This window comes from Centroberyx affinis, unplaced genomic scaffold (assembly GCF_046629955.1).
Source record: "Centroberyx affinis isolate AG114_WGS23_722 - 3 ecotype Tasmania unplaced genomic scaffold, CSIRO-AGI_Caff_v1 ptg001571l_1, whole genome shotgun sequence".
Classification (NCBI taxonomy): domain Eukaryota; kingdom Metazoa; phylum Chordata; class Actinopteri; order Beryciformes; family Berycidae; genus Centroberyx; species Centroberyx affinis.
Window position 1 is genome coordinate 319,109 of NW_027280022.1, and position 15,441 is coordinate 334,549.

The 15,441-nt window shown below is 39.9% G+C and overlaps 1 protein-coding gene across 1 annotated transcript; it reads right to left on the bottom strand.

The window, feature by feature from the left end:
* Positions 1-482: 482 nt before the first annotated feature.
* LOC139650907 (DDB1- and CUL4-associated factor 7-like) lies at positions 483-7,049 on the bottom strand. Its single transcript, XM_071527700.1, has 7 exons — positions 6,647-7,049; positions 6,115-6,273; positions 4,894-5,005; positions 4,606-4,724; positions 3,396-3,605; positions 2,534-2,651; positions 483-1,673 (listed from the first exon to the last, which is right to left on the bottom strand). The coding sequence occupies exons 1-7, from the start codon at positions 6,782-6,784 to the stop codon at positions 1,501-1,503; spliced, it is 1,029 nt and encodes a 342-aa protein (XP_071383801.1). The 5' UTR covers positions 6,785-7,049; the 3' UTR covers positions 483-1,500.
* Positions 7,050-15,441: the final 8,392 nt, after the last annotated feature.

Genomic DNA, 15,441 nt, shown 5'->3' on the forward strand with positions numbered 1-15,441 from the left:
TCTCACCGATCTGTTTGGCTTCCGACGGCAACAGCAAAGCCTTAGAATCTTTTATCTTCTGGGTGGTATTTTTCTACTTCTTACAGACTGCTGGAAGGAGCTATGTGACTAGTCTAGCTCATTATCCTCCATGATCCAGCTATGTTGGGTACACATTTGCACAGCAAGCAGTATCTCAAAAACAGAGTAAGTAAATTATGGAGGCCTGTAAAGATCTCTGTTTCGGGCAAATTTAACACAGGATTACAGTGAGTCAGTGACGGTTTCAAAGTACATGTGAAGAGTTTAGTTCCAAAATGATATCTGCTATTTTAAGTGACAACTACCTTTACTAAACGATTGATAGAACACAGTTGGAACAAGTTATGGTACTTTTTAAAAGATAGTAGCTAATTTAGGTCTTTGTTTTACAAAATGATAACACTTTTACAGACTAGATCCTCTATACAGATATTGAATGATGAACTTCAGGCAATGTCTTTTTCCATATTGGATATATATACTAATTTGGAAGAATACAAATTTTTTAACCAATCATTTCTAATTATGATATAAGTCTTGTACCATAGACTCTTCTATGGATGTCTTGACGAGTCATCTCACCATACAATAATTGAAAATGTTAAATATTATCTTGACATGAAACTTCTGTGTAATGGTGTTAAGTATGAGGAATTGTTTATTCAGTATAAAATTGCTGTTGCTATGAATAAAACTGAAGCTGTAATTAAACAGGAATCTGTATTGTTATGGTGAACGCATACTAGGCTACAAGTAAATTGTTGCACAAATATTAATGTATTACAACAGAGATGTTTTTTTCATATCACAACTGATATTCAGTTAATGAATAAAATACAATATTTGAAAGTTAAAAAACAACTTAATGCATGAACACTTAAATCCACTTTGGTTTAAATATGGCTAAACTTAACTGCATCAAAAAAACAAAATATATAGGAATAGTTGAGAATGTTATGGGTTAAACTACAAATAATGAAGTGCACTACACAGCATATAAAAACAACAGAAACATGTAACTAACTAGCCTATGTGTCTATCAAACAACATGCTGAAAGCTTGAAGACTCTCAAACATTGTTTGGTGTCTGTACATGAAAACCATTAACAGTCTTTTGGCTACTTGAGACTCATTCCATGTTTGTCTGGTGCTCCTTTGAATGGCAATTGCTAAGTCTTGCTATTGTATCAAGGAGTAAACAGTCAAGTAGTGAGATATTGCTCCCCACATCTGAAAAAAACATCCTTATTCTCACTCAGTTGAAAAGTATTTTAAGTAAACACACATCACCTGCACCGGCGTGAATTATAGAGACATTGCCAATACTAGCATGAACTGAATATTGCTCTGTCCTTCGTAAACAAAGAGTTCCCATTGACATAAAGTCATGTCCGCTTGTGAGTCAGCTTGAGAAGCGTTCTGAGTTGTACTACGTCCCGTCTCGTTTCTTTTCGGCCGTGGGAGCACCCAGAGCCCAGCTCAGACCCGGAGGATTTCCAGGCAGTTGTTGTAGCAGATAGCGATCCAGTCGGGCTGGGTGGAGGCCCACTGCACGTTATTGATCTCTCCCTCAGCTGTGTAGGCCAGAATAGGGTCCTCGATGGCCCGCGGCATCTGCTGGATGTCCCAGATCAGAGCCTGGTGGTCGTCCGCTGCGTGGAAAGAAGAGAAAGAGGTTAGTGTCCGGTACTCTGGAAAAAAAATTATAAATCAATTCCTACATTGCATAGGACGCAGTAGAGCAAACTGGAAAATCAGTGGCCTCGTATGTTCATAGTTTTGCAAATCTGTTGAAAGCTGCAGAAGTTTGGTAACAGTCTGTAATAGGTGTCATTACACCATTAGTGTAATTTTCCATTAGTGTAATTTGTCTAGCACAAGATTACTGCATGTCTATGCCTGTTATAACCATGCGAACCATCCAAAACAGAAACTGACCTTTTACCTGTTAATAATATATCCATGCTACCATCCAAAATTAGTTAAAATCACATAGTGAACATCCACATCGTATGAAGCCATGTGGTCAAATAAACTTTATTTCTATTGCACTTTTCTTACGAAGGTACAAAGTGTTTCACAATTAAAAGAATGAAAACAAACATGTATTTATACACATAGAAGACATACATTTGGGAAGTTACAAGGTGCAGCAAAAATGACGTCCGCCTAATTTGAACACGAAACAACAACACGATAACATAAAAGATATTAGAAGAAGATATTAACTGAATGTAAAGTTTTCAGTTGGCTCATTTAAGGAGATACAGAGTTAGAAGAATGTATTATTCAGCTAAAGTTTAGGCGCCCTGACTGCTTCAGTCTTTTATCTGGCCTTTGGAACAGTCAAAACAGCTTTGTCTGCCGATCACTTCTGCATGTAAGGAGATAACAGCTCTGAAATACAATGCTGCAACACTGCATATACTCCCAGGTGTGAATGTGTGTAACTGTATGTTCAGCAAAACCCTTCCCTGGTAAAAAACAAATGAAACAAAAAAAAATACCATACCTGCTGTGCAGATGTGGCAGGAGGAGTGTGGCGCCCAGGCGATGCCGTTGACACAGGCCCTGTGGTTATTGAGCCTGGCCACCGGGGTGCAGGGCACCCGCACATCCAGGATCACCACCTGAGGGACCGAGCAAACAGGAGAGGGATGGTCATGTGGTTACTGAGAGTGCAATATTAGAACACAGGTTAAAATAATCTAAAACATGATATTGGAGACTTTTTTCCCCCCATTCTAAGCCTCACTGATGGAGCTACTGATCCATTCATTGACAGTAAAAGACAGTAAACTAAAGATGCAGCAGTTACGAAAAACTTATTTTTCATTTCTAAGTCAAACTCTTAAGGAGTCCATCTGAAAACAGCCCAAATTTTTAATTGTCAAATTTGGGGGTTTTGAAGTGATACAATTTCAACATTCGATTTGATACAACTTCTTTCACGTTTTCAGAAAATGCGTGGTATGAACAAGCACACAGAGATTTAATGTAATGTAAATTAACCTGTCTATCATGTAACATTCTTTTTTCCTTCTACTCTTAATAAAAAAAAAACTCTGATTCTACAAATGTTACTTATTCCTATTGAAGGCTTAGCTGATGAAGACTGTGATATATGGTCGGTTTGACTGCTGTTGACAAAATGCACTTTGGACAAAAGCGTCGGCTAAATGACCTAATGTAATGTAATGTAAAAGTATTCAAAGAAATCCAGAAGATGATGCATGTATTTTATGATTCATGTGACTCAAATCATCTTACGTTTTTCACTTTGTATACACAAGCACACAAAACACTGCGGCATATGACAGGTGCTTGGCCTGTCTAGTTGTACAGTGTGAATCCCCACAGGGAGCGGCGCTCACCTCCATGCCGTCCATAGCCATGGTGGCCAGGTAGTTTGGGTCCTGCTTGTTCCAGCAGAGTCGGAGCAGCGGGTGGTGCTGCGGATCCTCGTAGATGATGGTGCTGTGTTCCAGGTGACGGAGGTCGAACATGCGCACCGAGCCGTCCGCCCCCACCGAGGCAAACATGTCCCGGCCCCCGCCCGCTCGGCTGAAGGCGATGTCATACACCTGCAATGGACACAGACACAGCCGGTTCCAATCAGTACTGTAGACCAATGAAGGGCACTTTATTAGGAAATTTCACTAAGCTACCATAGTCTCTAGATACTAAATATTAGGGCTGACCAAAAATCATATCTCGGTATTTTTAGGCTGAATGGCGATACACGATATATATCTCGGTATTTTCTACAAAGTGGGCTAAATGTTCAGTTGTAAGTAGGGCTGGGCGATATGGACAAAATCAAATATAACAATATTTTTGACCAAATACCTCGATATCGATATTGCGACAATATTGTAGGGATGACTATTGGTGCTTTCACAAAATATTTACACAATGAGATTTTTGATAAATAATCATCAGTAATGTGGATATAATGACTAAGTGGGTAAAGGCAAATAATAGAACAGCTAGAACAGTCTGGTAAGTTCAGAAAATTACATCACTTTACTGTAATGCAGCCTTTAAAACCAGGAAAAGACAACACTTATGCCATATCACGATATTACGATATCCAAACTCTAAGACGATATCTAGTCTCATATCACGATATCGATATAATATCGATATATTGCCCAGCCCTACTAAATATGTTTTAGATACCTGTGTTTTATAAAATTCTGTTATATGAAAGGTTTAAAGACAGTGATATTTGTATTGTCAGTACCAAGAACTTAAGTTTTACATGAAAATATACCCACACCCATGAAAGGCCTAATTGGAAATAATTCTATTGGACTTTGGCATCCTATTGGTGAGAAAATTTCCTGTTTAATTCTACAAATCTGTGGGAAAAGCACTCCATGTACTTTCTTTCTTCGTTCTTGCTCTTTTAATTACATTCTGTGTGATACTTATGATGTTTGTCAGTGATAACAAATCAGCCAAAATCATACATGATACGATACAGGGAGGAACAACTGGATACCAGCTGTCAACCGATGGAAGATTTTATTTTTTTAATGTAATGCATGGAGGTCCAGTCCATCCTCTCATAGCCTTTACCTCTTTGTCATGGGCAATGAGCTGTGTCTTGACGTGGCCGGACACCAGGTTGACCCTGCCCAGCACCTGTCCCGTCTCCAGACCCCAGATAGTACAGGTGGTGTCAATGCTGGAGGTACCTGCACAGATGATGATTAAAGACAGAGATGAAGAAAGTCTCTCCCTCTGGTCCACGCCGCTTTACCTTGTTAAATTACGATTCTGAAGTCAGTGAAAGTTTTGTGTGTTTTATTTGGCAATAAAAGCCGCCACTAATCAATAGTCTTATCCTGTGTGTGTTATTCTCACCTAGCAGATTCGGGTCCACCTCGTTCCAGTCGAAGGATGTGAGTGGCGCGCAGAAGTCAGAGTTCTTGTTGTTGTTGAGGAGGCACTCCAGACGCGTCTCTGAATCACTCACCTGTCAGGAAAAACACACATGACTTTCAGAATTTGTGCATTTCACTGAGTTCTTCCGAACATGTAAGCAGTTTAGGGTGGGATCAAGAGTGGGGGAAAAACACAAGAAGGTGCTATAGAGCTGATCTTGCCTGTTAGATGAAATGAAATTTTGTAGCAGACGGCATAAGAAAGGAAATAATGAGCGTTGTGTGAGAGGCTGTCCTGTAACAAAAAGGTCTAAAAAGGTCAAAACTCCAGCAACACTTGTAGTATATAGAACAACTTTATTGTTAGACCAACGCATTTCGGCTTGTGGCCTTCATCAGGGTCATCCATGAAGGCCACAAGCCGACACGCGTTGGTCTAACAATAAAGTTGTTCTATATACTACAAGTGTTGCTGGAGTTTTTACCTTTTTAGACGTTTTTCCCTTCTCCATGCACCTTGGAAGTAGGTGAAATTGTGCCAGAAACCCCTACTCTGCTTCTGTAACAAAAAGGTGACAAGTTTGATTTCCTGGACTAATGAAGTGTCCTTGGAGAGGGATGAGCAACTTTGACAGTGGTGTGGACCAAAACGTTTCTACTGAATACAAGAAGGGCGGAAGGTGTTTGTGTGAGCATCCAGAAAACCTGAAATCTGCATATGAGGTCAGCTCATAGAGTGTAATATATCTGTCACAAATACAATATAATCTACCAAGTGTTGAGACAGAAATGTGGCACCAACCAATGACCAAGATCTGTGTGTTTCACAACGTCTGGATAACAAACTGGCATGTCCAAAAACATTCACTGAAGAGAGGACTGGATATGTTTTACCACTCACAACTACTATTTAACATAATTCTTTAGAAAAATTAAACGTTCAACTTGTATTCAAGCCTTTAGGGAGCTTGTTTGAGTGGCATTAACTGCTAAACTTTAGAATAAAGTAGTCTAATTGTAAAATGTAAGCTCAGCTCGAAGATGCAATCATTTTTTGTCCAGGAACACCACAAATAACAGTTAATTTCTGTTTAACTGTTTAAGTCCTTTAAATCTAAGGGTGTTCTGTGGTGCTTTTCTCGGGTGTAAAACTGCTACAGGAGGCCATGTTTTCAGGTTAGGCTGGGTTTGGTCCTCTCACCCTCCAAATCCGCAGGTAGTCTCCACTGGTGGCCAGCAGGTCCGGATACACCCCTTTGGTGTCAGGGATCCACATGATCTTGGTGGTGGGGTAGGGATGGTCGAATGTGTTCCGACACAGAAACTCTGAGCTCTCCTCCTCCAGACCGACTATCTGAACCTGTGGACAGAGGAGCATTTATCTTCAGTGTGTGTGTGTGTGTGTGTGTGTGTGTGTGTGTGTGTATGTGTGTGTGTGTGTGTGTTGGCCAGCAGTACTTACTTTTACATTTTTGTGTTTGAGTTAATGGCAACTATTCTAATTTGCATTGATAAAGTACAAGCATGCCAAGGTCTCATACTTTGCATATCATTAACGCCATGGTACCTTATTCCCAACAATTAATTATCCTCTGAGATTAACAATGAAATTAATAGATCACTGTACAGGCTGGCCACTCTCTCACTATGCATGGTATTGCCATTCTTACAAATAACAATAAGGGGCTGGATGGCTCATTTCGACGAGCATTTAGCACTGTATTGTACATTACCTTGTTGTTGTACTCCTCCACAAAGCTGCCAAGCGCAAGACGGAAGCGCTTGTCTGGTCGGACGCTCCAGTTCATAGCATAAACTGTCCATGGTGCCTCGTATTTGTAGATTTCTTTGCGTTTACCATGTAGCGACATCTTCAAACTAGTATGAATACCTCTCTAGATAACAACAAATGACCTGCAGGCAAACCAGACCCAGGACAGGTCCCTGCAACCGCCTACTTCACAAATGCAGCCAATTACCTCGGCTAGTTTGTATCATTTGGACGTAAGTAGGCAAATTGTTGAATCCATTCATTCGGAAGGCTTTCCAAATGGCTACAGCAGCACGTTACACACAATTATTTGAGCAGAATGTGTCTATCTTACATATGAGACCCGCAGACAGCTGGTTCATTATTCATATGGCAGCAATGGCGGCGACCAAAGGACAAAAATAGACGGATAAGCGTCATCGTGGCTGCTGGTATGCAACCATAGAGCTGGTGCTGCCTTCAGGTGCTGTTGGAAATATCGTAATTCAGACTGGAAAAGAGGGAATTCTCTATATCCGAGTTTCTCTATACCGAGTTTTAGAAAGGTGACGTTTACGGGACGGAGTGTATGGAAGTCATGTACAATTGATGGTAAAGGGATGTGTTTTATAAATAGATGTTATTGTTGGTATTCTATGTAAATAAGTACTGTTGTTAAATGTTTATATTTCATTCTTTGTATACGTTTTAGTTGTCATACAATAGTTTAGTTCTCATACAATAAAAATATCTTATGGCTAATAAATAAAACATCAATGACATGCTTGGTGCATGTCTTCCCTTCATTCTGACACTGCAGCACAAAGTAGTATAATTCTCAGAGTTCTATTACTAATTCTGAGAATTCTCAGTTTAAAATAATAATTCTGGAATCAAGACAGATTCTTAGAATTCTGAGTTTAAAGAAAGAATTCTGAGAGTTAAGTCGGAATTCTGCAGAATTCGGCTACATCCATTCAAACATTCCTTCTACTTTCCCTTCATCTGTGCTATATTGTGACTCTCTCCCTCATTGCCCGCTGTGATTTTTCCCTTCCACTGCACTGCTGGAGGAAGAGACCTTCAGTCACACATGAGGAAGGCTCTTCAGATCAGAGTCTACAGCCTGGTCATGACTCATGCTAGCCCTCACTGTTTTCCTCCCCTCTCCCTACAAGCTACAAGTTGCCACAAGTTGATTTCAGTGAGAGTCATGGTGTTTTCATGCACCTTGGACACATCAGCATTGTTCAACACAACACAGCAGTCAGTGTGTAGCAGTATCGCCCACACCACACCCTCCTTCAGTCTTTCAGATCAGCATCTTTACTATCTGCTCAATTCCCTGCCAATTCTAATATTGCACTCTGACCATCATGCTTTGCATTTATCTGCTGGTATGAGTGCTAACATTTTCTCCTCTCATATGCTCTGTGGTATGACTCTGGGCATGGGTGGATTACTGAACGGGCCAGCCGGGCACAGGCCCAGGGGCCCAAGAGCTCGGGGGGGGGGGGCCTAAGCCAGAGCCTGATAAATGATGATCCTGTCACTAACTTTACATTTACTGCCCCGCAGTCGAAGGGTTTAGTCATTTATATCAACACCAAAGCTCCAAAATTCTCCCTATAATAACCTAAACATTTGTTTTGAAAGTATCACCATGGCACTGTCAAAGTGAGTGTTCCCCTCAGTTTATCTATGGCGCTTTAGCAGTAAAGCCCTGCATTATGGTCCAAAGGCCTCGTTATGTAAAGTCTTGGTTTACGAAGATCCCCAAAATGTTGTTTTCCACTCCTGATCTGTCAGAATAGGGCCCACTGACTCATATTCCATGCAGCTACTGTGTGGCCATACAGTAGGTTTTGGGGCATTGCAGGAAATCAGAGGCATTTTGCACTTTAAAATATGTTTTTAGGCCTAGAATAATATGTGTTTGCACCTTGTAGTAGGTATCTCTGCCCAGGTGCCCTTTGACTATGACTATGACTCTGGGCTTCTTTTGGAGCCTGCATTTGTCCAGACAGCTAACTGGCTTAGCCAATCATTTAGCAGTTGAGGAAGAGCGTGACTTTTGATTTTTGATTGTTGTTGTACTGATCCTGTAATATGCATGTTCTGATTTTTTTTGCTGATTGCAGTTTCCCCTGGGAAAATGTCTCTTCTACTCTCTTCTTCTTGTGGTGCTTATCAGGCACCACATGTACTTCATTTTGGTGTCATTTTTGAATGGGAGAGGGGCAAGACGAATTGTTGGAAGCTATTGATTGAAAATAATATATAACCAAGGGTGATGATGGAACCAATGTAAGTTTCTACCTGAGAATTACCTTGGAGATGTCAAGATTTATTCATTATTGAGGTTCACTTTATGGTCACTAGTCTGTTCTATTTCTATGATTTGGTACTTCCTCACCTGTGTAACCTTTGCCTGGCTATCATTCAGTTTTGTTGTTACATCACCAGAAAAAAATAACTTCACTATGTTCCAACTCAACCAATATATCTGCAAAGCCACTGTAGAATAACATCTCAGCGGCTGCTGATGTGGTTACAGGATATCAGCTGGCAATACAGTAGAGGCATACTAAATGTTGATTTGGGTATTTATCATGTCTTTATTTTGCTAAGGGTATTTGTTTGAGCTTTGTGGGTTTGCTGTTTTCCATGTTTTTATGTTTTGGAAAGCTGCCACAGCAGGTCATGAGTTTGATTGATGTCCATGCACAAACAAACCCAGAAGCTCCTACAGATGTTGAACACACTTTTGTCAAGGCAAGAAGAGAGCATCGCAGTGCAAACGTCCCAAAGGAACCCCAGCAAAAGGTAGAGCATGTGTCTGTATTTCGTTGATTAAAGTTGTACATTTGGAAAACTTAATAGTAAGGGATAAACTGGACAAGAAAGTCTACTGTGCAGTAAATTCCAAACTGACAGCCTGGACTAAAAAAAGACTACTCCGATCACTAAAAACAAAAATAGCATACCTTTGTTTTCTGTATTGCATCTTGTAATGTTCTTGTTTGCACTGTCTCTGCCTTTTGGAATATGTGCTTGTGAATGCATTTTTGCTGTTCTGATGCAATTCTTCTTGGTTTCTCAGGTCTGTCAACAGCTGCTCTCTGCTCAGCAATGTTGCCTCAGATACATCCTCGCTATGAGAATTTATCCAACAACTCCGCTGAATCTGGGTTTGTCTTGCAAGAATTTGATTTTGACCTGTGCAATGAAAGGAAAGAAAGCATCTATGTTTGGGCTTTTCTCTGTTCTCTGTGCTTCATCTTTGGGGTTCCTGCATGTGTTGCCATCCTCTGGGAGATGTTTCAGACACACAGGAAAGGAACCCCCTTCACACCAAACGACGTCTTCATGCTAAACCTCACTGTCATGGACCTCGTCTTCTTGGTCTTCATCCTACCTGGTTTAAATAATCTTTTATTCTGGCACAAGTGGCTGATTGAAGCAATGTGGAATTTTGTTTTTGCCTTGAATACATGTGGAAGACCTCTCTTGATGGCTTGTATCTGTCTGGACTGTTATCTGGCTGTGGTTCATCCAATCTTCTACCGGGAGAGGAAGAGTCTGACTCCCCGGCTCCTGCTGGCCGCCGGTGTTTGGGTTGTCACAGTTGCCTCTGGGGTTGCGTACTTTCTCTTTTTTCACTTATTCCTCACCAATTTTCTCACTGTGCCATACATAATATCTGTTCTAATTGTTGGGATCTGTGATTTTTTCATCCTCCAAACCCTGAAGAGATCTGACCCTGGAAGACAAAGCATCCACCCGCAGAAGCAGAGAGCTATTCAGATCATTATCAACAGCCTGGTGGTGGCAGTCATTTCCTTTCTACCTCCAGCACTGCTGACCATGATTGGGAGGCCATTGATCACTGATGCCGCCACCTACGTATGCTGTGTTTGCATTCCTATTCATATTACTTCCACTGCAGGATCTGCAGTCATGCCTGTTCTCCACCTAAAAAATATTGGGAAATTGAATCGTTTCAAGTTTGGATGCTGAAAGAATTTGTAATTCATGGCTCCTTTACTCATTTCTGCCTCTGCCTCTTGACAAATCATGTAGTGTAGAGTGGAAGATAAAAGCCTACTTTTAGTTTAAAGAACTGTTCCTAAAATATTCCAAATACCATGTAGACCAACAACATACTTTAATGTACAAGACTCTATATTATACAATGTGCAACACACAGTAGTTAGTAGAACTTAGCCTAACTATGTACATGTTCTTATTAATGTATTATAGATGTACTATAGATAACAGGTTCAACAATGTAGTTGGACAGTCATATACATAAAGCTTGTACATCTGAAAATTTTGAAGAAGCCTGAGAAGGGGAGTGGGGAAGGGCAACGATAACAACCAAAGTCACATATGGATGAATGTGCAACACCCTATATATTACTTGTATATGTTGTATATTATTTGTTGTGTTACTTGTGTTTGTTTACCCCTATTTTTCCTCTGACTTTGTCCTGTTCTTGTGATGTAATGTTTAGTACTTGTCAAGTATTAAGTTATTGTGTGTCCTTGTATTTTTCTTGTAATATCTTGTTGAAATAATAAAGGGGAAATAAAAGTTTAAAGAACTTTCTGTAATGAGTTTGCTAGTCACCTCAGACATGTTAGGAATTTATGGTAATATGAATGACTGTGCTAACAAAGAAATAGTCCTCTAATTTCCTGAAAATTGATTATTGATTTAGATAGATTTGAGAATCAATATGCTCGACTGAATGTTGATATTGTAATTGGGAGTGAATAGTTGCATGCCTTAAAGAATAAAACCCAATAAAACTGTTTGAACTCAATTAAGTGTTTGTCCATGATCATTGATGGTGTATATTCATTCATACTCATACTTCATTCATACTAAAAAAACATGATTATTCCTGACAATGCTTTAAGATTTTCACTTGTTTCTCCACATTGAGAGGAGCCAGGTGAGCTGTTCAGGCACCTGCTCAGGATGCTCCGCAGAGGGACTACATCTCCCAGCATGCTGTGGTGCACCTGAAGTCCCCAGGAGGCGCTGGAGGAAGTTGCTGCTCTGCTGTCCTGTTACCTGATGAAGTGACAAGAAAATGAACGGATGGACTTCTGTTTCCTAAACTTTTTGCATTAGCATTACTTAAATTATGAGCATTGAGCAAAAATAAACAATTTAAAAAAGCAATAGAGGAACTATAACTCAAAAGCAATTTCTAGTGTTTTCATTCCGCAAGCCTTTAGTATAAGGTTTTGGATGTTACAAGACTTTTCTATGATGCAGTGCTTTCTCACCTGTGTAACCTCAGCCTGGCTATCTCATTCAATTTTGCTTTCACATCACCAGAAAAATAATTTTACTATGTTCCAACTCAACCAATATCTCTGCAAAGTCTCTATAGAATAACTTCTCAGTGGCTGCTGATGTGTTGTTAAATGACAGGTTACAGGATATCAGCTGGCAATACAGTAGAGGCATACTAAATGTTGATTTGGGTATTTATCATGTCTTTATTTTGCTAAGGGTATTTGTTTGAGCTTTGTGGGTTTGCTGTTTTCCATGTTTTTATGTTTTGGAAAGCTGCCACAGCAGGTCATGAGTTTGATTGATGTCCATGCACAAACAAACCCAGAAGCTCCTACAGATGTTGAACACACTTTTGTCAAGGCAAGAAGAGAGCATCTCAGTGCAAACGTCCCAAAGGAACCCCAGCAAAAGGTAGAGCATGTGTCTGTATTTCTTTGATTAAAGTTGTACATTTGGAAAACTTAATAGTAAGGGATAAACTGGACAAGAAAGTCTACTGTGCAGTAAATTCCAAACTGACAGCCTGGACTAAAAAAAGACTACTCCGATCACTAAAAACAAAAATAGCATACCTTTGTTTTCTGTATTGCATCTTGTAATGTTCTTGTTTGCAGTGTCTCTGCCTTTTGGAATATGTGCTTGTGAATGCATTTTTGCTGTTCTGATGCAATTCTTCTTGGTTTCTCAGGTCTGTCAACAGCTGCTCTCTGCTCAGCAATGTTGCCTCAGATACATCCTTGCTATGAGAATTTATCCAACAACTCCGCTGAATCTGGGTTTGTCTGGCAAGAATTTGATTTTGACCTGTGCAATGAAAGGAAAGAAAGCATCTATGTTTGGGCTTTTCTCTGTTCTCTGTGCTTCATCTTTGGGGTTCCTGCATGCGTTGCCATCCTCTGGGAGATGTTTCAGACACACAGGAAAGGAACCCCCTTCACACCAAACGACGTCTTCATGCTAAACCTCACTGTCATGGACCTCGTCTTCTTGGTCTTCATCCTACCTGGTTTATGTAATCATTTTGTCTGGCACAAGTGGCTGATTGAAGCAATGTGGAATTTTGTTTTTGCCTTGAATACATGTGGAAGACCTCTCTTGATGGCTTGTATCTGTCTGGACTGTTATCTGGCTGTGGTTCATCCAATCTTCTACCGGGAGAGAAAGAGTCTGACTCCCCGGCTCCTGCTGGCCGCCGGTGTTTGGGTTGTCACAGTTGCCTCTGGGGTTGCGTACTTTCTCTTTTTTCACTTATTCCTCACCAATTTTCTCACTGTGCCATACATAATATCTGTTCTAATTGTTGGGATCTGTGATTTTTTCATCCTCCAAACCCTGAAGAGATCTGACCCTGGAAGACAAAGCATCCACCCGCAGAAGCAGAGAGCTATTCAGATCATTATCAACAGCCTGGTGGTGGCAGTCATTTCCTTTCTACCTCCAGCACTGCTGACCATGACTGGGAGGCCACTGATCACCGATGCCGCCACCTACGTATGCTGTGTTTGCATTCCTATTCATATTACTTCCACTGCAGGATCTGCAGTCATGCCTATTCTCCACCTAAAAAATCTTGGGAAATTGAATCGTTTCAAGTTTGGATGCTGAAAGAATTTGTAATTCATGGCTCCTTTACTCATTTCTGCCTCTGCCTCTTGACAAATCATGTAGTGTAGAGTGGAAGATAAAAGCCTACTTTTAGTTTAAAGAACTGTTCCTAAAATATTCCAAATACCATGTAGACCAACAACATACTTTAATGTACAAGACTCTATATTATACAATGTGCAACACACAGTAGTTAGTAGAACTTAGCCTAACTATGTACATGTTCTTATTAATGTATTATAGATGTACTATAGATAACAGGTTCAACAATGTAGTTGGACAGTCATATACATAAAGCTTGTACATCTGAAAATTTTGAAGAAGCCTGAGAAGGGGAGTGGGGAAGGGCAACGATAACAACCAAAGTCACATATGGATGAATGTGCAACACCCTATATATTACTTGTATATGTTGTATATTATTTCTTGTGTTACTTGTGTTTGTTTACCCCTATTTTTCCTCTGACTTTGTCCTGTTCTTGTGATGTAATGTTTAGTACTTGTCAAGTATTAAGTTATTGTGTGTCCTTGTATTTTTCTTGTAATATCTTGTTGAAATAATAAAGGGGAAATAAAAGTTTAAAGAACTTTCTGCAATGAGTTTGCTATAGTCACCTCAGACATGTTAGGAATTTATGGTAATATGAATGACTGTGCTAACAAAGAAATAGTCCTCTAATTTACTGAAAATTGATTATTGATTTAGATAGATTTGAGAATCAATATGCTCGACTGAATGTTGATATTGTAATTGGGAGTGAATAGTTGCATGCCTTAAAGAATAAAACCCAATAAAACTGTTTGAACTCAATTAAGTGTTTGTCCATGATCATTGATGGTGTATAGTCATTCATACTCATACTTCATTCATACTAAAAAAACATGATTATTCCTGACAATGCTTTAAGATTTTCACCTGTTTCTCCACATTGAGAGGAGCCAGGTGAGCTGTTCAGGCACCTGCTCAGGATGCTCCGCAGAGGGACTACATCTCCCAGCATGCTGTGGTGCACCTGAAGTCCCCAGGAGGCGCTGGAGGAAGTTGCTGCTCTGCTGTCCTGTTACTTGATGAAGTGACAAGAAAATGAACGGATGGACTTCTGTTTCCTAAACTTTTTGCATTAGCATTACTTAAATTATGAGCATTGAGCAAAAATAAACAATTTAAAAAAGCAATAGAGGAACTATAACTCAAAAGCAATTTCTAGTGTTTTCATTCCACAAGCCTTTAGTATAAGGTTTTGGATGTTACAAGACTTTTCTATGATGCAGTGCTTTCTCACCTGTGTAACCTCAGCCTGGCTATCTCATTCAATTTTGCTTTCACATCACCAGAAAAATAATTTTACTATGTTCCAACTCAACCAATATCTCTGCAAAGTCTCTATAGAATAACTTCTCAGTGGCTGCTGATGTGTTGTTAAATGACAGGTTACAGGATATCAGCTGGCAATACAGTAGAGGCATACTAAATGTTGATTTGGGTATTTATCATGTCTTTATTTTGCTAAGGGTATTTGTTTGAGCTTTGTGGGTTTGCTGTTTTCCATGTTTTTATGTTTTGGAAAGCTGCCACAGCAGGTCATGAGTTTGATTGATGTCCATGCACAAACAAACCCAGAAGCTCCTACAGATGTTGAACACACTTTTGTCAAGGCAAGAAGAGAGCATCTCAGTGCAAACGTCCCAAAGGAACCCCAGCAAAAGGTAGAGCATGTGTCTGTATTTCTTTGATTAAAGTTGTACATTTGGAAAACTTAATAATAAGGGATAAACTGGACAAGAAAGTCTACTGTGCAGTAAATTCCAAACTGACAGCCTGGACTAAAAAAAGACTACTCCGATCACTAAAAACAAAA